General features: G+C 38.6%; 2 protein-coding genes across 4 annotated transcripts in view; one reads left to right on the top strand and one right to left on the bottom strand.

Annotated features, from left to right (window-relative positions):
* The first annotated feature begins 9,875 nt into the window (after positions 1 to 9,875).
* On the top strand, positions 9,876 to 14,860 carry LOC121948689 (receptor activity-modifying protein 1). Its single transcript, XM_042494089.2, has 4 exons — positions 9,876 to 10,091; positions 10,977 to 11,022; positions 11,760 to 11,898; positions 13,940 to 14,860. The coding sequence occupies exons 2-4, from the start codon at positions 10,977 to 10,979 to the stop codon at positions 14,196 to 14,198; spliced, it is 444 nt and encodes a 147-aa protein (XP_042350023.2). The 5' UTR covers positions 9,876 to 10,091; the 3' UTR covers positions 14,199 to 14,860.
* A 1,939-nt stretch (positions 14,861 to 16,799) lies between these two features.
* slc4a3 (solute carrier family 4 member 3) overlaps positions 16,800 to 25,027 on the bottom strand; it is a 78,002-nt gene continuing 69,774 nt past the window's right edge. For all 3 annotated transcript variants that reach the window (XM_088082960.1, XM_088082961.1, XM_088082962.1), the window contains one exon: positions 16,800 to 23,987. In XM_088082960.1, coding sequence (XP_087939086.1) covers positions 23,910 to 23,987 — 78 coding nt within the window. In that variant the 3' untranslated portion in view covers positions 16,800 to 23,909. The remainder of the gene's footprint in view (positions 23,988 to 25,027) is intronic.

Below are 25,027 nucleotides of genomic sequence, written 5' to 3' on the forward strand. Positions count from 1 at the left end.
GAAAAACAAGAGGGCCAATTGCATCAAGGTATACCTCCAAGCTATGTACCTCCAAGGTACAGCTCCAATTTTGATATGATCGATTATGGTTTGGATTATTTGTGCAAATACAAATATATGCAAGTAAAAAGTAAATTGTAACATATCCTCATGAGTCCACATGGTGATTACAGGTATTCTTATTTGCGCACAAATAGATTTATTACACCCACGTATGTTTCTAATTTAATATAAGATTAACAGAAATCAGGTGGACTGCATTTTCTTTTTTGTTAAATTCATTGCAGTGCCAAGCTAAAATGACAAACAAAAATACAACTGACTCAGCACCATGCACACTCCCTTATGAAACAAAGTTCAGGTCAATGCAAACCACAGAAAACCAGATCTTTCCTGGGGAATATTAAAGCTGGTGCTGAGTGTCTGTGATGTGGCCCGTTCATTCCCTGCATGTCAGCTGGCACTCAGTTAAAGGTGAGGCCGGGGGGCCAAAATTACTCTCCATTTCTATGTAGCCCAATTATTTTGACTAGTGGTGGTAGTCAACATAATGCATAATGTGCTCTGTTACCAAATGTTCCTGGAAAACTTTAAATGATTACACCACAGCTGTCCCTCAGCCTCAAACAAGCGACTGTTTGCTTGAACCCTATGGAGATGGCACAGATGTGACATTGGGCTGACCTTAGTCTGCTATTTCTCTCCTGTTTTTTTTTTCTTTTTTCATTTGACCCTGGTGTTCTTTGACTTCATTCTCCAATGGGATTAAACATGTCTTTATCTTCATCTACAGCTACGTAGCTACCTGACTACATCAAGGAAAAACAGAATGAGTAAAATGGCAACAAGTGTGAATGACATTCACCAGTACAGCCATGTAAGTCAACCCACAACACCTTAATCAGCATATAAACAGGGTCAGAAATTCAAAACACACAGCTGATAATCTGATATGAAATTATATCAATAAATAACCATAAGAGGAGCCAAAAGAAATAACTGTCATGGTTGTATGCGATAAATGTGGGCTACATATGAGAGCTAAATTGCCTTTGCACAAAACAAAAATTGCAGATGTTTTTTTTTTAGCTGAATACACTTCAGGAAATTAACACTTTAGTTTTTATATAAGGACACATACATGTGCATTGAGGCAACAGCTAAAGCAGCTTGCGATACAGTTAAATGTGTTGTTTGAATCTCTGGAGTTTTAAAGGCTACTGTAAATAGTCATTTCAAGTGATATAATACTTACATCCGTCTGGATTTAAAGCCTCTCATCCTTATATTGAAATGTTTCTGCTCAGCGTCTAACTTTCTTTAACGTTTGATGACTGTAGTCCACCATCAGGTGGAACCCTGAGTGGCAAACTCTTCTGAACTTTGACAGATTCCCCTTCAGTGGCCCTCGAGCAACTAATATCAGAGTTCCCTACACAAAAATTCACCTTCTTGTGGGCATCGGGCTTTGGTTATCTTCTGTTAGAGTCCACTTGACTCTCCATCACTGCCCTGGAGAATTTCTTTGGACTGGGACTCCTGTTCAGGGTAGCTATCTTTTGTTAGGTGGAATCCTTTAAGGCAATGTCTGCAGGACCCTGACAGATTCCCCTTCAATTGCCCTTGAGCACCCAGTACCAGATTTTTTCACAAAAGAATTCCCCTGGTGGGCATCTGGCTTTCTTTGAGGCTCGAGTACTGTAGTCCATCAGGGTCTGACTTTTTCTAGTAGAGTCTGGTGGATTCTCTATAGGTGCCCTTTTAGGGCATTTGGTTGAACTGGGACTCCTCTTGGAGGTACCTATCTTTTCTTGGGCCTCAGGTGGAATCCTCAGAGGCAAAGTCTGGCAGATTCTTCTTCAGTCGCTCTGGAGCAACAACTAGTGAAGCTCATCACACAGGAAAGTCTCTATCTCTTTGGCCTAGAATGTCTCTGTGTCTGTCTTAGATTGATCGACTGGACCTGATCAGGTCAGCCTCAGGCACCGAACTCCACCCTCCTAAACAGGTCAGGTCAAAAAGTAGCTAAAAAATGTTTCTCTTCATAATGGATGTCTCAAGAACTTCACAAGGAATACAGTATTTTTACAAGCGCTATCAATATTTAATATTTAACTTTGATTTATTAATTGTCCTGGCAAGGGTCACAGGGGGGCCAATCCCAGCTGTCATCAGGCGGAAGGCGGGGTATACCCTGGACAGGTCACCAGACTATCGCAGGGCCAACACAAAAAGACAGACAACCATACACACTCACAGTCACACAATTTAGAGTCACCAATCAACCTGACCTGCATGTCTTTGGAATGTGGGAGGAAGCCACAGACCCCGGAGAGACAGACATGGGGAGAACATGCAAACTCTGCACAGAAGGGCCCCCGCCCATGGACCGAACTCCGTTGCAACCAGGGATTGAACTAGGGGTCCTCTTGCTGTGAGGCAACAGTGCTAACCACGACGCCACTGTGCTGCCCTGATTTATTAATTAAAACACAAAAATTAAGGTTACAGCATTTGACTATCCGTACTGATGAGGAGCAAGAGGGACATGAATGATGATCGTTTAGTGACATGGGATGTAATGATGGACTAATACACAGAAGTGCATGCTGCACCTCTTGGAGACTGTGCACTAACAGGAAAACTGTCGCCCATTACATGAGGAATATATTTCCTCATCTTTTACTGACCCCAGGATGCGCGCTAGGGTTTCCAGTCTTGAAGTGCAGCTCCGATGTGATGTCACTGTAGCTCAGTGTGAACACGTTTCACCTTAGCAGGTCTAGGAGTATGAAGTAATGTCTGGCAGGGCCATCTATCCTCACTTTGCCTGATTCTGCCACTTACAGACTGGGAAAAAACATTTGCAACGGGACCAATGGGGGAAAAAGAAAATATAATGAATGCTAAGTTTCATTATTTTTTGTTTTGTTTTGTTTTGTTTTGTTTTGTTTTGTTTTGTTTTGTTTTGTTTTGTTTTGTTTTGTTTTGTTTTGTTTTGTTTTGTTTTGTTGGTTTGGTTTGGTTTGGTTTTTTTTAATGTATGAATTGTATATCAGAAAATCATTACTGGCACATGAGCATCATATACCATTAGGAGTGAACTTAAGATTCTGGCTTGTAAAATTTTTTTTTTTTTAATTATAACCATTATGTATAGAATCTGGGGATTTCTTGCTGCGCCTCCCACGGCGGTGGTGTAAAAAAGACTGTGGCAGACAGTAATGCATTACTTTGCATGCTGAAATTTCCGACTTTCCAGCCCAAACTCCAATTTGGACAAATAATTCTAACCCACTGACATTTTAAGGCACTTTGCAATTTCTCCCCACCCACATATGCAGCTGCATGGTGATGGAGGACACTTGTTCCATTGAACAACTGGCATATTACAAGACATTTCAATCTCCAGTCCCAAAAGGCTGGTAAGCAGTGCCGCACCTAGCACATTCGGTTCCCTAAGCAAAATTTTCCTAATTCCAATCAGATCTCATTGCATCTTGGTGATCATTGACACTTGTATTCACCGCTGTCCACTTGTGATTGGATCTCTCAAGATGCATGTAAGAGTTACCTCTTTTTTTGTTCAAGGTTATTTTGGGGGGATTTTTCCCTTTATTGATAGGACAGCTGTAGAATGACAGGAAATGTGGGAGAGAGAGGGGCAATGACACGCAGCAAAGGGCCACAGGCTTGAATTGAACCCGGGCTGCTGCAAAGGCCTCGGCATATGAGGCGTACAGTCTAGCAGGTGAGCTAGAGGCTGCCCCGTATGTGTTACTTCTAATAAACACGACATTTAAGAAGTTTTAATGAACTTTTATTCAATGCACAGCCAGGACAACAACAACTCACCAAGCGCATGCGCTCACTTTTACACAGGGTAGTACCTTGTACCGTAATAGTTAATGTAGGGGAGAAATAGCATTTTAACAGTAAGTCCCAGGTATAAACAAAGCCAATGTGATTAGATGCCAGTCCACCCAAAACTTGTTGCAGCGTTTAATACTCTACAGTCAACATTCTTTTGGTGCAACAAATGCAGGGGTTGTTGAAGGACATAAGCCAATTATGTATGACTTGCCCCTATAAAAAAAATGGGTCTAACCATGCTGATCTTCTCTGAATCAATTTATACCTCGATAAATGAATTTCTGCCACCCACTTGCTACCTTATCGTCTGAATCATCATGTTGCTTCTAGTGCAAATTCACTATAGAACACATAAAAACTTATACCAGGCTGGTGGTTTGCATGTGACAAAAGTGGAAAAAGAGTTAAGTTCTTAGAGACCAAAACAAGGATTTATGTGTTTTCCCCTCCTTTCTAAAGCAAATATCATGTTTACAGTACATGGCTTCTTGGTTTAACTCTTGTTCCTACCTGACTAAATATTTTCCATGACTTTATATAAGAGACACTGTCCAAACAGCACGTGCATTGCCTTTCACAAGCAAAGAGCATTTACCAAACCATGTCTATCTGCTGTGTACTCTGTCACTTACACTGTTATGCCTTCAATTTAGGGAAAATGGAAATGTTTTCTTATGACCACTCCTCAGCATTTTCTCCGCTCACGAATGCATTATGATTATATTATGTGTACGCGTCGCTTAGCAACTCCAAATGAGTGGGCAATAGCTGAACAATGTTGGAACGTTTAATTTTACACTTAAGCGGAACGACCTGATAGTGCAGCGCTGAGAGATATTTTAACTGGGCTCCTGAAAGATCCATCTTTCAAAGCGTCATTTAGTCGAGACAAATGGAATACCACAGAAAGGTGGTCATATTTTCCACAGTCAGTCATTTTCCTCACTCATGGATATAATTCAAAGGAGAGGAGTGAAAAGGAGGCCTATATTTGGGAGGATTCTGATATCCTGCACTAAACAAGAGACTGACAAGGTTGTAGGGTTAAAAGAAAAAAAGGTCTAAGAATGATTTTCAATAAAATAGCAGGATTAGTGCAAAAACTGGCTCCTCTTGCTTGTGTGTTTTTTTCAGGAAAGAAAATTCTAAAACTTTAATTCTACAAAAGCAGTATTTTTAAAAGATTCTCTGCACAGAAGGAGTATTTGTTCCTTCTAATAGATTTGGTGAAAAAAACGTAACAAAAAGAAATTATTGTAACTTACAAAGTTAGTGCCTGGGCTGCCTTAAATTTTTAGGTTGACTGGATTTGAGTAGACAATAGAGTACCCCATGGATAACATTTTTCTATAGGCCAACCCAGAAGCTAACTTCGGCGTGGATCCCTTATCAAAAAGCCTTTGGGATTTTTCCATTGGATTTTGACTCATTGCAGAACACAAGCTCAATTATTATTGTACTTATACGTTTTGTTCTGCAAGATAATCTTCACAAATGAACACCACTTTCAAGACTTTTGAAGCCTAACTGCAATCTCCAGAAGTAAAAAGTTATTGCTCAGCTAAAACAAATTACACTATGGTGGCATCGCTACCAGTAAAAGGCTGTAAAGCCCTGTTTGGCACAGTTTGGCGTAAAGACGTTCTATTTTCTCTATTAGCCACTTGTTATTTGGACACTACATGTCACATTCACCCATTCGCACAGTCATATACACACTGGTGGCCGAGCCTACCGTACAAGGTGCCACCTGCTACTCAGTAACCATTTATGCCCACTCACACTCTGATGACGTAGCATCGGAGCATTTTAGGGTTCAGTATCTTGCCCAAGGATACTTTGACATGTTGACTGGAGGAGACAGGAATCAAGCCATCAATCTTCTGATAAGAGGATGACCTGCTCTACATCTGAGCTGCAACCACCCCAAGTTTGCAAGTTTTTGTTTTTTTAAGACACATAAAAGGTTCAAAGTTTGCAAGTTGAGTGTTTACAGACATATTTTCTGTTGTAGAGCAAAATTTGATACTCTTCATCTTGTGTTAACCACAGACCTTATTTGAGGCTTGTAACCAAAAACCCAATCAAAAAAACCATTGACTTTGAGACAAGGTAAACCAGAGGTGCTGAAATGTGGATTCATTTCCAGATTTTCTCCAAATTTGACTCATTACTGGAGTAATCTATTTGAATCATTACAAAAATACCTCAACTTGCCAATTTGAAGTTGACTGAATTTGAGAAGACAAGTTGGGGTCATTTTTGTAAGAATTCAACCTGTCTTCTTAAATTCAGTCAACTTAAAATTTCAAAGCAGTCTGGACACTTAGTTTTGTAAGTTAAAACAAATAGTCTCTTTTTACAGTGGGGAACAGGCTCAGTAGCAGATCTGTGGAAGCAGATTATCATGCAATTACTCCAGAGGACACCAAACAGCCCTGCAGCAAGAACTCTGGCCGGCCTTGTTTTTATCAAACAGTGGCTGCACATGAACAGCAAGGGCTGAGTGTGATCCAGTGTGCAGTGGTCACAATAACCAGTATGTAATAGGATGCTCGCCACCACAACCATCTCTGTCAATACCTGGCTCTGTCCACTGTGGTGCAACAATTCTGGTTCAACCCAATTGCCAGAAAAAATGTTGGCATTGTGTGTTTCTACAAACCACGGATACGTCACATTTGCACATTATTATGTAGCAGATACATTGAAACATTATGTGTCAACAACATTGCGGTTAATGTGTAGTTAGGTTCAGGCACCAAAACCACCTGGTTATGGTTAGGAAAAGATCATGTTTTGGCTTAAAACACACAGTTTTGGGGGCAGAACCTTCTTCACTTTCAGCCTCAAAGTGGAGGCATTCTGTTGGTTCTTCCCAATATCCACAGTTTGGAAATCTGCACCATGTAAGTAATGTTTTTGTCTTTTTTTTAATTTATCTTCTACATTACTGTTTTTAGTTATGCCACATCCAAAAAACATATCATTGGAAAGCTAATTTTTTAGTTGGTGCTAGTGTTAGCTGTCTGAATTTTTGTTGGGAGCTGATACAAGAGTCCAAATTATGTCTGCTCTCCCTGGGAGGGTTAGGACAGTTACCCAAGTGTGGTGGGACAGTATTGTTTATAGTTCTTACCTTGTTATAAATCAGCAAAATGTGGGCAAAAACAAGAAAAAGGCTTTTCCTAATTGAATAGGACCCACTGTGAGGTCAATGAGTGAATGTTTACTGCATGAAGTTCGTATAGGTCTATATTTCAACCTCAGTCCAACTATTTCACTTTTTAAAAAAAATCTCAATTTATTGTTATTGACATTTTTTTTGCAAAGCTTAACACACTCAATAGTCTATTTAAACCTACAGGCTTCATGTAGCTTTTGGTAACCCCATTGAACTGATAGGTGCCACTGAAATGAAGTCTCTGAAATCTCAGTAATTTGCTAAAATACAATGATTATATGTTATCTTTTTCTTAAAGTAATATGTGAGCAAGTGACACTGTAAATATAAAGTATTTAAATTTGTTGATATAAAAATATCCCAACTGAAGCCACTCTCTTTTATCTACTTTATAGTCAATTTTAATGTAGATGGGACTGGAATTTACAAAAAAAAACATCATGCTACTGAAGACATGAAACTAGTAACTGAGATTATATACTTATTAGTAACATGTTTACAAATGTCATAAATCAAGTAAGAAGTTGAGTCATTTTGTCAGACTTTTGTACATTCAGCCTGTTTTCATTCCAAACAAGTAAAATAGTGCCGTTTTGACAGTGTTTTTGGCGTAAGTCCTTAAAGCCAAAATGTACCTGTCACGCGTGCATAGAACACTGCTGGACAGCATCAGGTGAGAAAACAGCCAGACAGAACCAGTAACAGTTATTTTTTGCTGGCAGACAGTCGGACGGCACCTGCCGCATCTACATGATACACACATGGGTGGCGTCACTTGAGAACGTGGCACATGAAATGTAGCAGGATGGCTGTCAGTAACAAAATAATATAAGGAGCATGAGGGCATCTGTGTATGGGTCCAACAAACAATGGACTATCACTTAAGAGTCAGTTGGTTGCTTCTTGTCTAAATGTGATGTTTTTTTCTACACCTTAGCATGTTCCTCCTTTGCCTAATCATAACCATCCATGCCAGCATGTGTGTTTGCTGTTCCAACATTGACTGCCATATACTTGTGTTGTCTAAACATAACCACGTGCCACATCATCCCATAATGTGCATTCCTTGACATCTCAGTAGTGGCATCCTGAAATGCAAACAGCAGATGCATACAGATACAGTGTTGGGGGTAACGAGTTACAAAGTAACGAATTACTGTAACGATATTACTTTTTGGGGTAACGAAGTAAAGTAACGCATTACTCTAAAAATATCGGTAACTACACTACTTTACTAGACTACAGGAACGCGCTTTCCTGCGTTACCTAGGCCGTGTTTGCCTGTGCTGTGTCTGTCTGTTTAAGTGGCGCAGGAATTATGTGCGTGCTGCGGCTGCTGTCTGTGTGTGGGCGCGTGCATAGAGAGGGGCGAGTGACGTTGCTGCCGGTACGAACAGGAGAGAGGGAAATGGAGACGGAGACTGAGACGGAGACAGAGACTGGGGGGTTCGGCCAGTGGCGATATTCCTACTACTTTCAGTTTATAGCTCGAAAGGACAAAAATATTCGAGTGAAATGCACTCTATGCCCAGGCGACAGGCTCCTTTCAACTGCTGTCCTGTATCTACTCGGTAAATTAAGAAATGGGAAAGTAAAGTAATAAGTAGTGAAGTTACTTTTCAAATGCAGTAACTAGTTAAGTAATTTCATTACAATTTACAGAAGTAACTAGTAATAAGTAACTAATTACTTTTTTTGAGTAACTTCCCCAACACTGTACAGATACCTAAAAAGTTACATGTAGACGCTGAAGTCCACTGCAAAGTGACAACATGTGACAAGTTGGGATTGAAACGTATTAGTACTATTGGACTTCTTCTTTAAAGCTGATGATGTTGCCCCCTGCTGGCCATGAGAAAGAATGCAGTTTTAAGGCATTTCAACATTAGCTGTACTTTTCAGACCCAGAGATAATTGCTTGGTATTAATATGTGGTTTCAAACAAGCAAGTCGCTCAAAAATATATCTGTGCTGCTGTAGGTTCTCAGGATGTATTGAGTGAAGGATTTATAAAAAGGTTTCAATCTTTAAGTCAGATTTTGTAACTCTCACAAAGCATGCATACAGGTCACTTCTGATTGAAGCAGTTTGGTCAAGCCCTCGCCACCATGTTGGACACCAGTGGAAATTTTCACTTCAATTCCAACAAATTCTTTGAGGACAGGCAATGCTATAACTGACAGAAGCCATAAAATCAAAGTGTATGTATTTATGTGTGTTTTATGATTTTTATGAACTTCAGTAGCATTTGGGGACCGAAGTTGTTCCCAGTTTGGTTTTACTCCAGCTGCATTCGGCATGGTTAAATGTTTCCTAACTTAATTAGGGCAAGTGTTAGCTAAAGGTTAAGACAGGCCTCCAGGAACTGATTAAATTAAAGTTTCCTAAAATGCAAGTCAAACTTTGTGTGTACGTGCACACTGGAGGGCAACATTGAGGTTTCAATGTGTTCCCTCTAGGAGCTTTGGCTCTTGCTCACAGTCCACAAACATAAGTCTCAGGTGAAATGGAAAGTAAACTGCCTCTGGTTGTGAATGTTTCACTTTCTGTTGCCCAGAGAACAGTCTGGCATATGAGATATTTTCCCCCTTTTGCTTTGTGCATGCTGGATTAGCGAGATGTCCACCCCCTGATCTCTAACCTTGACCTTGTATAGGACTTAAGACTGACAACAAAACATCTGCATTACCCCTAAACATATTTGTGAGATACAGGCTTGTTGACATTGAGGCCTCTTAGCTCAAGAGTCCCTGGGGTCCTAGTGAAACATGTCTTTGGGTAGCATGGGAACAGCCAGCTCACTCTGGGAAAGGAAGCAGGCTGTCCACTTCTGTTTCACAATCCAATTAGCTGTGAGTTACACCGATAAGAAAACTGGATCAGATCACACAGAGGCTTTTTGTGAGCACTTGTACATCTGTTTGTTGGCCGGTAAACCATTTTTAAGCATCCCCAGCACAGGTTCCATTCAAGGCTTTTTACCAGGGATCCACAAGGAAACAATACAACTTCAAACAACAACAGAAAACCCGCGGTATGTGCTTACAGAGCATTTTCTCTTTGCTTATCTGTTTGGGCTTTTAATATTTTGCTTTAAAAAATCGATACATTTGTTGAATACAATAAGTGATACTTTTATGAAGGTAAATAGTATGAAAGATTAAATCTGTTTATTTTTTTGCTTTTTTTATCCATGTGTAACTTTCCAACTTTGAACTTGTAAGAAACAGATTTACAGAATTCACTGCATTTACAGTGTTTTTGTTTTACGCAAGCACGGACATTACACGTGTGCTTATAAAAAAGAAGAAAAAAGGTGGAGAATATCTTCCTCTCACTGCATTCCCTGCTAACATCTGTTTTCAGTGTCTGCCTCCCACGAGATAAGTTCATTAATTTGTGGGAATGTCCAGGAAGCAGATGGCCATCACGTCTGTTTCATAGAGCTTTTTGGGTTTTTTTCTTTCCAAAATGTGTTGCTGGACTTTTGTTCACAAAATCCTGCTTTCAAAGTATAATAAAGCTTGTCAGGGTAGATTTATAAATTAAAGCAGTGAGGAAAGTTTTGCTCTGGAGGTCATGCATTGCCGTTGTGATTTGGTGTTAATCAATGTACTTTATTGCACATTATCACTGTAATGTGGGGAAGGAAGTGGAGAAAATGGATTTTCCAGCCAGAGAAAGCGTGCCTGTGGGCCTGGACATGACAGATTATACAAATTGAGACAAAACTATTATAATTTTTTTTCTTTGTACAGAGGAAACAATGAACTCCGATTCATGCATGCCACCAGTCCATTTATCTTATCTTCATTGTATATGCAATTAAAAAAGTTGTCTTCATATGCATCCTTCTTCGTAAAAGTTGGTCCAAAATGACAAATACAGAATAATTTATGATTGTTGTTATTTTTAATAGATGGTGTTCACTGCATACTTGCTGGCACTTGTCTTCATCTGGACAGGTAAGCCAAATTTCAAAAAAGTACTTAAATGCATGTAGAAGTTCAATTCATGCACCAAAAAGCAAAACATCAAGTGGGTTTGAAGCTTAAATGAGTGTATGCGGGCCATCTGGCCTCACAGAAATATCTGAAATGACAACAACCTCTTAGACCATTTTACATGGTGGCGGCACATAATGTGTTAAAATTACATACCGGCTCCACAACAATGCCAAGGGAAATTGAATTCTCTTTGTTGTGGTGGACACAAATTCTCTAATTCAGCCACGTCGCAATGTTACAAGCCCATAGAAAGTGTAAAAAGCGAGAAAGTCTGCATTGGGTGGAAAGTCAGGATTATGGATGAATTAAACAAACACAGGACTTTGACCCTGGAATTTGCTGTTTGTGTCCTGTGTGAAACTATGATTCAATGATGACTTCTTTTACTTATATGTACTGACATCCTTTATATAGTTAAGCCATGTTACATGATGTGCTTATGTCACTTTATGATGTACTTATCCCTTATGAAAACAACTTATCTGAAGTGAAAACAGAATCTTTCTCTTAACATAACCAAGTGGTTTTGGTCCCTAAACACTACTGTGCTCCATTTCCAAATTTAGCCTTTTAGTAAGGAGTATTGGCAACACGTTGAACAGAAATCTGTCTGTCTGTGATGTTCATCTTTAGTTAAAAGAATTCAAACAAACTAACTCAAATTCAAACTGATGCAAAGTGTCTGTTTTCCCCAGGTATGGAAGCCAAATTTGTTGTTCCACCATGTGACCGGCACATGTTTGATAGTGGTGTCAGCTACTGCCTGTCAGACTTCAACAGGAGCATGGAGACAAGCGGCTATCAGGACTCGTGCCCATGGCCTACTGTAAAACGGTACAGTTTTATTCATTTGTTTTTCATTTTTTTAAGCTTAAAAATTGTATACATACACCGAAATCATGACCTGATTACTCAAGATAATTTACAGGCCTTTTTTTGAGCAGTTTTATGTAGGAACTATTTTCTCTCTACTGAGCTACATCCACTAACCGTATCACTTCACAGAAGGAAGTGTGCATCTACTCATCGACAAGAAACTAGGACCTACCTGCTTAAACAATAAATTCTAACTGTCAGATACTTCTATTGCAAATATGCACTGCCTTCTATAAAATTTGTGTTGGTTGCTTTTGCAGCCTTGGCATGTGTTGCCATCATTGAGCTCAAAATAGTAGAGCCCACTGAGTGAAAGCTGAAGGCTGGATAAAGTTTCACATTACACATGTTTTATGGCCTTTTCAGTAAAGATATATGACCTTTACTCATGGGAAAGTCAGATACTTTCCTGTTTCCTGGCTTCATTTGGAGCTGCTCAAAGTTTCAGCTAATTACTCAACTTTTAATGAAAAAGTGCGAGACGGTTGCTGCTGGGCTCGTATTTCCAGACAGCACTTGTTTGTGGAGACTTTTGCTCTTGCCGTGCTACCTACAGTAGACTGCAGCAGACTTTAATTATGGTGTATGTAATAATCCATATTTTACTGTTAACATGATTTGGGGCTAAGCTCCCATACAGCTCAAATGGTGTGTTAGGGTGGAGCGTCCATCATCACACGGAGCCTAGCTTGTTGATCAGGCTTCCAGCTGTCAGGCTCAATTGAACCTCAGTGGATGTTTTCCACACTAAAACCTTGTAGTGACAACTGCTAGCGCGATTTATGCTGCTTTAGTGAGGCTATGGTCGCTTCTCCACCCAGAGGATATGACACATCAAAAGTTAATAGTGAAATGTAAGCCGACTCCTAAAAACCAGTGAGTGATTTCTCCATTTATTAAAAGTTTGAAGTCGCCACGGCGAGATGTTTTTGGCTCAAATACTGTGTTTGAATATTAAAGTTGCCGCTTTGAAGGACCATGCCAGCCTTTTTTTTTTCAGCTGATTAACTTCAAATCATTTTTGTCACATTAGTGACCAAATGTCCAAACCCAAACACTGCAGCACCCACTTCAGGAACCCTACTGGAACTATTTATAGATGTTTTACTAACTTGAGGTCATCGTTTTCCATTCATTTCCCCATTCATACAGATTTGAAAGATGATTTTGGCACCCCTTTCAGAAGTTATCAGCCAATTTAATGGCCATTATCAGTTGTTATCACTACAAAAAGCTGCAGACAAGGCAAACTGCACCCACTGGTGAGCCAAAAGGTACATTTTCAGCATTGCGGATGTAATTTTGTCAGGTTTAGGCAACAAAACTACTTGGTTAGGTTTGGGAAAAGGTCATTGTTTTGTTTAAGATACGTATGTTTGCTTATTAAATTATAATAAGGGTTGTTATATAGGTAAATCAACTCATGTTACGTATGTGATGTAAGTTGAGTACATAAGTTAACTATGTCAGTCAAAATAAGTCAGTGCTGAGTTTTGGTTTTATATGGGACACAAGCAGTGGTCTCCTGGCTAAAAGTCCCGAGTTTGTTTGACCGGTTATCTTCCTTACATGGACTTTGTTGCTCTTTAAACTATGTCACCTGACGTCCTTCTTTGCTCCCTCTAGAAGTTGCCACCTAACAATATACTCAAATGTAGGCAGTAAAGTATGGCCACACTACCTCAATTCTTTACCCTTGATGAAAACTGGCAACAGCCATTTAAGGGGCTGATAACATTTAAGGTGAGTTTAGTGTCTATTAATGTGAGATGTTTACATTGCTTCACTATGCTACTTCAAACCTAAATGCAAGAATGACATATATTGTAAACTTAACCACTAAATGATTTTGCAAGATCTGTTTCTTAGACTACAGATTACTGTCAGTTCTTCTAATGGCTTCTAAATTGTGGAAAACTTCATCCTTTCAGCATTTTACTGTGGGGTCCCTTTTGAGCCATCTTAACCTTGTGCTCTGCCTTGCTCTTTTCTTTTGCAGCATCTACAACCAATTGAAGGTTTGCATGGACAAATGGGCAAATGTGTCTTGGTGTAGGGGTCATGGATTTCTGGTAGACCAGGTCTTCTTGGAGGTTCATCAGATTTACTTCAGGCTCTGTGGACAGGTCCAAGACCCCCCATTCATCACTCTCATAATGTTAATAGCACCTGTTATAATTGCCACATTCTTGATGCCAGTTTTGTGCGTTAATCTCACCACCTGGAACACAGAGATGCCCAGCAGTTTAGGGCTCTGATGTGCTGAGCTGACAAAGGAAAACTGCAGTGTTATTCAGCCTGGGACTTAATCTGACAGTGGGTTATGCTCGCTTTGCACTCTGGGGGTGCAGAGATATCAAGCAATGTGGGCTCTGGCAAAACAACATATTCTTTATAACATAAGCTTTTTGAAGTTTTTTTGTTGTTTTTTTTAATAGAAAAGTTAATCAGAAACAAAAGCTAATTTATGGGACTAAATTTTGTGTTTAGTTTTGGTCAGACTCATAAACAAGTGTTTAAAATAATTTGTGTAAAACTGCGCCTGTCAGTGCAAAGTTGAATCCATATTCAGACAAGTCAATTATAAAAATAAAAAAGAAGGCCCTCTACAATTGCCCAGTAATAGAGACATGTATACAAACACAAACCAACATACGGTGTACCATGCCAGTATGACAAACTGTGAAAAGTATAACATTTTAAGGGGATCTCTAAGATATTTTGTGTCTTTTAAATAGTGATAAATGTAGGGTGCTCATATTAAATATGGCCAAAGCTTCAAATAATGAGGTAAACTTACTTGAGAGCAAACACCTAGAGCTTCAGACTAATAAGTTTCTGTTAGTTTTTTCTACTTTGTCAGTGGTATGGGGCATAGTTTAGCAAGATATCTTTATATAGTCATTTGCTCTGGGCACACTGCTGCTGTGCTGCTGCACACTAAAGTGTTTACATTATGTAGCCTACACTGCTAAATGAGGCTACATGCTAACGTCAGGAAAACATGTAAACTAGGATGCCAATGTTGTAAATTTCGCCTTGATTTCAGATCATATTCCTTCTGGAGCATGTCAGGTTATGTTTAGGAGCTTTTATTGGGGATTTTAATGGTAGAAAGCTCTGCTATTCTTCGTAACAGTTCTTCCCCAGCAGCAAATAACAGGGTTCCCACGGTCATGGAAAACCTGGGGAAGTCATGGAATATCTCAATAACATTTTCCAGGCCTGAAAAAGTCATGGAATTTCCAAAAAACATTGAATGATTTGGAAAAGTCATGAAATTATGTTGAGTTTAATGAATTTGTTACAGTAGTCTTTCACGGATAAAGTTTGACATAATGTTACATGATGACAAATTATTTTTTGTAGCTGTCGCCTTAATGTAGCTTTAATGTGTCGATGTGTGACATTTCATTTATTATCATGTTGTTTTGTAATTTACTCCCCTGTGTTCCATCTCTCACTTCATATTTGCCAGGTAGCTGAAAAGTTTAAATCGGATATGTTTGAGAAATGCCCAGCCATTGGGGTCCTATGGGTCCTTGAGAAGTCGTAAAAAAGTTTTGAAATTTTCTCTCTGAAAATTTGAGGGGATCCTGAAGTGCAATGCTCATGTATATGTGGCTACATGCTAAACATGTAAAACTTTTATGCTGATTTTGCAAATTTCCCCCCAATTTCGGATCATATTTATGCTGGAGCAGATCCAGGTAGAACTTTTTGATCATTTTTATGGTAAAATGTGCAGTTATCCAGTTCAGTCAAGAACACCACTAATCTTACATATAGCAAGGCTACATGCTAACATCAAGAAAACATCAACTTGGTTGCAGATGGTGTTGATTTTGCCTTGATTTCAGATTATGTTCCAGCTGGAACATGTCTGGTTGTGTTTAGAAGCTCTTCTTGTTGATTTTTCATCGTAAAAACTGCTGCTTTTCTCTGTTACAGTCATTCCCCAGCTGTAAGTACACTCCCTGGGCCTATTTATGTGTAGCTACATGCTAATGCCAGGGAAATGTATAAACTTTTTGGCTGATGTTGTAAATTTCTCCCCAATTTCGGATCATATTTCTGCTGGAACATGTTCCGTTGTGTTTGGAAGCTTTTATTGATGATTTTTCATGGCAAAAAAGTACCATTATTTTCTGTTACAGTCATTTCCTGGCTGCAATGCAGAAACACCAATCAGAGCAGACTGTGCTTTTTTGGGCTTAAAGAGACAGGCACTACAACACAGCCTTCTCAGATGGAGGGCGAATACAGGTGCATTAAGACAGTAAAGGTTTTTTTGGCCATTAAAGCATGTTAATTGAAAAAACTTAAATATTACCCATGTTAACCTGAAAATGAGCATGATAGGTCCTCTTTAAATCTGCAATATTCTTTTCAACATGTTTCCAGTAATATTCAATGTTCTTTTCATTTTCATCTAAATACTTTACATTGCATATCGAATGTGCACCACATGACTGGCTGATATTCCTTCCAAAGCAACTGTGAAGGCATTATTGTTAAAATATTTTTTTTCCCTCAAATGTCAAACGTTCTGTATCTCTCAGTGGCTGGGTGTGTCATGAGGCTCTGTAAATCAGCATGCATTAAATATATACATTCTGGAGGCAGAAATTTATACTTGACTGTCTAAACACTTTGCTGTGAATGTCTGAACTTTCTGGAACTCATTATTCTGTCATATACTGTATGGTGAACCCCACCCATCTGGCACCTCTGGCAAGTAGAGGAAAGCAAAACCTTAATGATTTACTTCACTGCTCCACTCCAGAAGTTTATGTGACACTTGAATAATCTGTATTGTACTGTCAATTTTCTAAGCTGACAAAAAAACAGTGACTGTATTTGTATTTGAAACACATAATAAATATTTATTTCAGACAAAAAAATAATGTTTTACAGTTGTTTGAAAACCTCTTTACAGGAAGATGGACCTGCTATTCAAGTTTCCACACAAACCGAGTGTCAGTCTCTCAAACACATTTCTTTACACATTTAATTTTGTCATCAGGTCAGTATACATAAAGAATTGTTATGTAGAATGAAGACCGGCTGTGTCCTCAAAACAATGTAAAGCTCCATTAAGCAGTCTTGTCAATTTTAGCTTTGAGTCTAATCCCTGTAGTGCAAAATTGATGCCAATACTGCCAATCTCACTGAGAATCAACAGCACGGTAGAGACATAGAGTTGAGCACACAGAAATCCAGTGGATAAGCCAAGTAAATGCAGGTTTAAAAAATCACTTAATGCAGCTTACCAGAGCTTTGAAAGGAATACTGAAATTTTATGTAAATCATAGCTTTAAATGAGATTGTAAAAATCATAATTGCTCCTGAATGGACAAACCTTTCACAACACTGAAATAATACCTTTTTTGTTAAAGAGAATATTTCACTGAATTAAAATAAAAAAAAAAACAGTATCTACAAGGGATTAGTATTTAATTTACAACCTACAAGATCGACAAAGTATGCAAGAGAAGAAAAAAAAGGAATAGGAAACTAATCCTGCTATGGAACTAATCCTTTGGTATGCAGTGTAATTAAAAAGAAATGAATGGGATATAATATCCAAAAGACACTATCCATTATATCCTGTGCTCTTATATTAGCATGAACAACCTTCCATATAATAGTGGATTTAGTTCCACACATATCTGATTTATAGTTATATAATGGGGTCGAACCTAACGCACTATTCCATATGCTAGAACTCCAAGATCGCCAGACGTCTTTACTCAAACCAATGATGCTGAATTAAAAGAGGTTCAAAAATAACAGAGCCAAGTCTTAGATTTGGGTGGGTGGTCTGCCCTGCTACCATGGAGGTATAAGGCGACTAAATGTGGTGAACATTGACATGGCAGAACTTTGTGAGGGTCAAAAAAACGTATTTTTCTTTTCATCTTGCGCGTTTCAACATCTAGCGCCCAGACAGGACAGAGTGGCAGCACCACACCTTTTATTATCTTAAATAATACCCACAATTCCACTTTTTCTCTTGTGTAAATACCAAAAGGATGTTTTGCTAAGTAGACACTCGCTGGCTCTGTCTTGGCTATGGCCTCCGCAGCTCCACACAGACTCAGACACACCAGTTCTTGCCATAACAAGAGCACGTGGATGTGTTGAGCAGACTAATAGACTTGTATTGTCAGACAACAAAGGGCACTGACTCTTTTACCACTGTGGGTCAACCAGCAAAGAAAATACATAGCTCCGCTGGATTCAGATGGCAGATGTTAAGAACTTGAGCCAAAAAGTTATTGGTTAAAAGTTACAATAAATGTTAACAAGCTAATTTAATATTTGTTAAGAAACAATGGACAAAGATTATATTCTTATTTAAAAAGACATTTTGTTCAAAGCTTTATTGTAATCAGGTCAAAATGATTTTGACCAGTCGATCACAGCCGGTGTCCATCTAATCTTTGTTTCTTAAAGTATGTATTGTGTGAATATTAGCCTGTTAGGTATGGAAGTTAATCAACGACAAAACTATTCATGGACCACAATTGTTTTTTCAAGAATAAATAAAGTTGATAGTCACAATGAGAGCGTCCAGGGATGATCATGTTCTCATTCCCAGGTTGTCAAATTTGTTATGCCCCTCAGTGTCTGGTAGCAATGCACAGGGCATCCTTTACCGTATATATGTGACACAGCGCTGAAATACATTTTAACATGTGGTTAATAATGTGAAACGGTTGCGGTTGGGTTTGGCAAAGAAGGTTATGGGAAAGGTTATTTTCGAAAAAAAGACTGTGTTGTCTGTTTGTGATGTAATGTTACGTTAACATACCTGTTACTTTTGGTCTCACACTGAACATGGTTATGTAATTTACATAACATTAAGTTGAAAGAATCTAAAATTTTGGTTTCATACAGGACTCAAACAGTCATCTCCTGGGTTACAAAATGAGTAAATTTGTGATGAAAGGTTACATAAACACAGCGGTGACTTTTGGCCTTGCACTGGACATGGGTACATAAGTTACATAACATTACACTAAAGTAATACTGACTTTTGGTTTTACATAGGACACAGTGTGTGAAGTGATGTTTTGTTTGGCCCATCCACCTCCAACATAACAAAGTGTCACAATTTGATGACCTGGGAATGGACAAATTTATCATCTCAATACAAGTATATAACATTGTTTAAAATCTGCCCTCACTTTTCTCAAGCTTCTTCAACAGAGACTGAGGTCTTGAGAATGTCAAACTGCTTGCCAACATTTTTTGGCAAACAATCTGCAACAAGACAGTGCACATCAAGCTATTAAGGACACAATTGAAACCTTCGGACCAGATGATGATCCGAGTCAGTTCCAGTGGACTGCTCTGCTTTCAATTGGAGTTTAGGAATATAAAGTGCCAAAAAACAGAGCGAATGACCTTACAGCTTGCTTACAGGACTGTAGCTACTTTACACAGGGGTCATGTCCTCTGTACTTTTGTTCTAGGAATTTTGTGAGCTGAACTGTAGTTGTATCCTTTAGAGTCACATTTGGTTTCAATATTCCAATATTTCGGGCATGCTTCATTTGAATTTGACTATTTTAGAAACTAAAATGGATTTTTTTTTTTTTTATCCACTAGAATTTAATTCCTTGAAAAGGGGAAATAATTCTCAGAAAAGCATCTTTTAAATGAATAAAAACTTGGGGAAAAGGTAACAATAAAACGAATGTTGAATGAAACATTTAAAAAAATTATACTTTCATTTTCATTTTTTTAAATTTTAAAACCAGTCTCTTATTTGTGGGGAGTTCGCTAAACAAATTTCTAAAAGTACAGCTAGAGCCCTGCTTGGTTATATCTAACACATAATGCTTTTTGTGTGCCCAGCTGTCAATTAAGATTCCTTTGTGGTCGCTCAATAGCTTTGTCGTTAATGGTCCTCCATAAATTGGAATCAGAGTTTGAAATCTGACAAGCGAAATCACATGCCTGAAAATACAGGCCACCAAACATTTACATTCAATAATGTCATGAACACAGTGGGAACAAGTATAATGGAGCATAATGAAGATAACTTATCAATGTCTATGCTCTCAGTTTGCCTTCTCCCTAAAACATAAACACGTGGTTGGGAAGGTCCACTGAGCCCGTTCTAAATGAAACTGCTATAGAGTCCTAATGTAAAGCACATTCAGTAACTCATTAACTTGGGAGCTGCAGAATGAAATGCAGACTACACCAGGTGTACGCCTCACATCAAAGTGTAGCTTCGAGTGTACCCTAAAGAGCATGTCACTGGAGTAAACACATTATTCTCTTTACTTGACCTCCTTTCCTCCATTGTTTGACACAAAAACGCAGCCTGTAAGCCTTTTTTTTACATTGCAAGTGTTGGATTGCCTTGACCGCTTTATGTACACACAAGAGACAGCAAACTAAAAGGCTGGGAAGTGATATTTACAGATCGAAGGTCAGTTTCCCCTGAGACAGAATTCTTGCATGGCTCGTAATGTGGGACGTGGTTATGTGCGATGAGCTCAATTAATTTTTGTGGCTTGCATACAAAAACTATTCTACACTGCTGACCCTTAAATATACTTTAAGACAAGGTTAGGGTCAGGGGTCATAATCTGTCAATTCTCAACACCTTAGAATTTTTTAGTTGATTGTATTCTGCAGAAGTAATCATTTTTATCAGGTGAATACAAGAAAATATAATGTTTTTTGTTAGTTTTTTTTGTCAAATTTAATTATTATTTACAGAAACCTCTTGAGCTGCCACACAGTGTCTCTTTACTGATTTCACCTTGAATTTCTTAATCCTTTTCAGTGGATACAGTGCACAGGTGAACAAAAAAAAGGTTGTAAGGACTGTTTATGGGATTCTGCATACTAAACTATTTACCATGAAAATAAACTCAACAATATTCAAGTGTTTTGAGAGAGTTTGTCAGAGTGGAGTCTAATTCACTGGCTTTTTTTTCTTCATAAAATAACATAAATTTCTTCCCTTCTTTCTAAACAAGAGCAGGGACACCATAAACGAAGGAATGGACATAACGTCAGTGGCAGCATTTTAACTTTGCATTTGAGCCAGTGTTTGGCGCCCTTCCATTTAAGTTATGTGGGAGGCATGACAAATCACAATATAACAAATAATATCTTGTTTCAACTTTGAGAAAGAAAATCCTTCCACCATATTAAGAACACACATTACATGATGTTAACTGATGTTTTTGATCACAGATGATGTGATGTTATCACAGATCTCTCTCAAGCTCCTGTTGGGTCAAAGATTGCTAACATTTCTGATTTGTATTATGGCTTGACTAAATGATATGCACCGTAAAATGAAACTGATTGTTTTAACTTAAAAAAAGCAAGTGCCGCAGTACCCTAAAATTTTAGGTTGACTGAATTTCAGAAGAAAAGTTGAGGTAATTTTTGTTGATCCAACTTGTCTTTTGTTTTCTTTTTAAGATTTTTTTTGGCATTTTAGCCTTTTATTAGACAGGACAGATCAACAGCGTGAAATGGGACGAAAGGGTGGGGAAGACATGCAGCAAAAGGCCTTGAGTGGGAGTCGAACCTGAGGCTGCTGCAGCAAGGACATTACCTTTATTCATGGGGCGCCTGCTTTATCCACTCAGCAACTGAAGCTCTGCAAAAGCTATTTTTTTTTAAAGTTAAAAGAAATTATTTCTTTTTACTTGACCATATGCTACAACCCCTTGCAGTTTGCCTCAGTGATTTTCAGTCGTGCATTATCTAAAGTTATCCTATATTATTAGCTTGCACACAGGGAAGTCATGACCACATTAAGCTAGAGAAGTTGTAAAATTTGCTATCACTGACTGACACAGCTCCCTATCTGTTTCTTTCACATCCTCACAAGGATTATTGCTTACATTTATGGGCCAAATTAATGTACGACATCTCAACAGAGATATTGCTTGCTAACATTAGCTAAACAATATGCAAATGCAACTTGGTCTACTGACAAAAACAGTAGCAAGTGATGAGGATTCAGATTTATAATAATTTGGCGATTGGCGCCACCTTCTGACAAAAATTGGAAACAACGTTTGTCCTCTTGAACGTTATCAAATGTATAACGAAAGTTTAAAGTTTTGTTGGTAATTGATAATCACATACATGTAGCCTATAATAGTGACTGCTAACAACAGTTTCCATCAGCTATCTTGGACCCGACAGGGGTTTGAGAATGATCTGTGATGTTTGAAGACCATTAACAAGAAAAATAAATGTGCACAATTAAGCAAAAAAAGTCAGTCAGCATCACGTAATGGTTTTTTAAAACTTTTTTTTCAGTCAAAGGTGAAACAATAGAGATATGGTGGGTCATAGTGGGATTAGCAGTGCATGTCCCCTTAACTCCAACAGAAGTAGAAGGACCAAAGACTGGCAGCAATGCAAAATTCAAACACTAAGACTGACGTAATTACCTTTCCTACTCTTTTAGTTTCCTTGAATAGTAGCATCACACAAATCTGTACACAACTTGTTACTGGATAATTAGGTCATTTGTGTCTTTTCTATCTACAGTAGCTCCAAGAACTGTTTATGTGTGGCAGAAATAATGTTTCTGACTGAAGTTGTGATTAAGATCTATAGTGGGCTCGCAATATAGGAGGTAAGAACTAAATCTCTGCAAAACAAATCTGCACACAGATGGTACGTTGTAATTCCAAGCTCACAGTCTTACTGTACAATGCATCATTCATACATCCTGCCAACACTCAAGTGTTCCCCAGCATTTTCAGTACTTGCGTGTTTGCTTAGTTTCTATGCTTTTCCAGTCGAGTGTTATTATTGTGTTCATGACATGTCTAAAAAAATGCACCACGCCGCGAAAATATTGCAAAGAAGATGAAAGAAAGGGTGAATAATGGCTGAATGTGTCAACCTACACAATGTCTCTTGTTTATTTTACACTAACTGTTTTCAGCATTTTGAGCAATTGAAACATCACTGAGAGTCTGGCATGGCATTAAGTCCAAAGATCACAAAATCAACAGATACAACACAGTAGAAAAATAAGGTTGAGACCATGTTAGCTATTTACTTGTACATCCAAGGTCACAATAACAGGGTCGGTGGACTGCTATGTTGAGCATCAAACACCTAACAAAGTACAGTAACACCCCTTGAAGAGGCTTGCACAGTCTCTGTAGAAATTTTGGCTTCAAGGGGAGACTACATTTAGAGAGGAGGCTTTGTGCCAGGGAGCTCGGTTGGCAGCGACAAAAGTGAACTTTTGCCCAGTCAAAGTGCTCATTACTAAAAGTCTGTACAGAAAGGAAAAGGACTACTTAACTCCTTGTTTGCACATCATTGCAACCTAAAGGCCATGGCAGTAGTATAAAGGAAAAAAAGGCAGCTAAACTACACAGGCAGTGGAATTCAGGGCTTTGAGATTTAGGGTCAGTTCACCAGAACAATTATTAATTTTGATGAAAATCTGCTTCCTGAATGAAATGAAAGCAAACTGACCCTATTTCCCGCTTTCAGGACAAAAATAAATCTAACTGATCCCACCCGCTGTAGTCCTAGAGGTCACCATCATCATTGCACTTTTGCCCAGAACCTGCAGAGTAATTAAAGGGATAGATAGGATAAAAAGTTGGATAAAGCGTTCATGTAACTGTTTTTTTGTTTTTGTTTTTGTTTTGTTTTTTTTAGATTTGCATCATCCATTTTAGGTAGAGCTATTTTCAGGCCTCGGGAGTTAAACACAACACCACCACCACCACCACAGAGGTTGAACATCAGGTGTGCTCTTTTCAAAAACTGGAATAAACAAAGGTAAGAAGAGATCATCCAGCTCTAGCTTTTGGATATTTTACAGAAACCCATAGGGTAGCTCCCCTCACTTTGTCAGCGCTACCCAGAGGTTTCCAAAGAGCTTTGCTCTGATTGGTCGAAACTGGAGGGTGGAGGAATTCCTACTGGCTGGGTCCAGTTTGGATTTATACAAGCATGTGGATCTCGTTGTACTCGTCTCGTCCATCTTCGTCAAAGTTGGGAGAATCCTCGTCGCAATCAAGCTGTGAAAAGAAAGAGTTGAGCTATGGTCAATCAGTCATTTTCATTTAAGGCTTAAAGTTTAGATGTCAGCTTGGGTTAATTTTCTTAAATAGGCTGGCCCCTTTGAACCAATGACTAACAGTGTAATTAAAAAAGAAAGAAAAAAACAGGACATCTTTTCATTTAGTTCGGTGCTCCATTGACTCAGAGTTTGAGCACTTTATTTCAAAGCACCACTATCTATTTAGAGTTGGTAAAGTTTTAATGTTTTGTGACGTAAATGTCTTGACATTTATTTTAGTTTCTGTTTCCTTTACTAACAGAAAGTTGGCCAGCTGTGTTACCCTTCAAGCATGGTTAACTGTGTTAGCACCACTAGCTGTGCTGACACTGCTGAAGATGGTAAGAGAGCTAGCAGGGATAATATTGTTAATAATCAAAATGTAGAGCTCAAAACTGAATTGTTACTACTGGTAACTGATGAATAAGCAAAGGCTCTTGCTAACATTTGCTTCTACCAGACCCAGGTAAGGTGCAGTGAGAAATTCCAGTGAGAAATTCCACTTATTACAGAAGGATTTTTTTGACATTTTGGGAAATTAGTTCATTTGCTTTCTTGCAGAGAGCAAGATGAAAAGGTTGATGCTAGATACAAGTCCATAAACCAAGGCCACATTTAGAGGAGAATGGCCCTGCTTACATTGGAGAAGCCTTTCCTTTGTGTAAAAAAACCCCAAGACATGTTCATATAATAACATTGTGAAAATGATCCTTGTGCACACAGATCCACAAAAACAACCAAAAATGCTGTAGTATGCATGCCAGACCAGTAGTTGGCAGTGCAACTTTGTAATGACACACCATAGAAAACCACCATGTGCAGCTGTGGCGTCACCATTCTCACAGGATCCACACATTGCAAAATTACAGGGCGACAGAAAGGGTTGTGTCCTCAAAGATTGTCTGGAACCCGATTTCTAAAGTTTGCATTTTCAGGCCCCTAAAATGTGGTTGATAACAAAAGGTCAAACCATAACAATAATGTAGTGTTTCATGCAAG

This window comes from Plectropomus leopardus, chromosome 10, assembly GCF_026936395.1.
Source record: "Plectropomus leopardus strain MGB_pleo_1.0 chromosome 10, ASM2693639v1, whole genome shotgun sequence".
In the NCBI taxonomy this organism is placed as follows: domain Eukaryota; kingdom Metazoa; phylum Chordata; class Actinopteri; order Perciformes; family Serranidae; genus Plectropomus; species Plectropomus leopardus.

What these genes read in the sequence shown, in the direction of transcription:
- LOC121948689 (XM_042494089.2), top strand. Translation starts at nt 10,977, where the DNA reads ATGGTGTTCACTGCATACTTGCTGGCACTTGTCTTCATCTGGACAG. An exon ending in ACTTGTCTTCATCTGGACAG is followed by an intron (nt 11,023 to 11,759) that starts GTAAGCCAAATT and finishes TGTTTTCCCCAG; the next exon opens with GTATGGAAGCCAAATTTGTT. An exon ending in CCATGGCCTACTGTAAAACG is followed by an intron (nt 11,899 to 13,939) that starts GTACAGTTTTAT and finishes TTTCTTTTGCAG; the next exon opens with CATCTACAACCAATTGAAGG.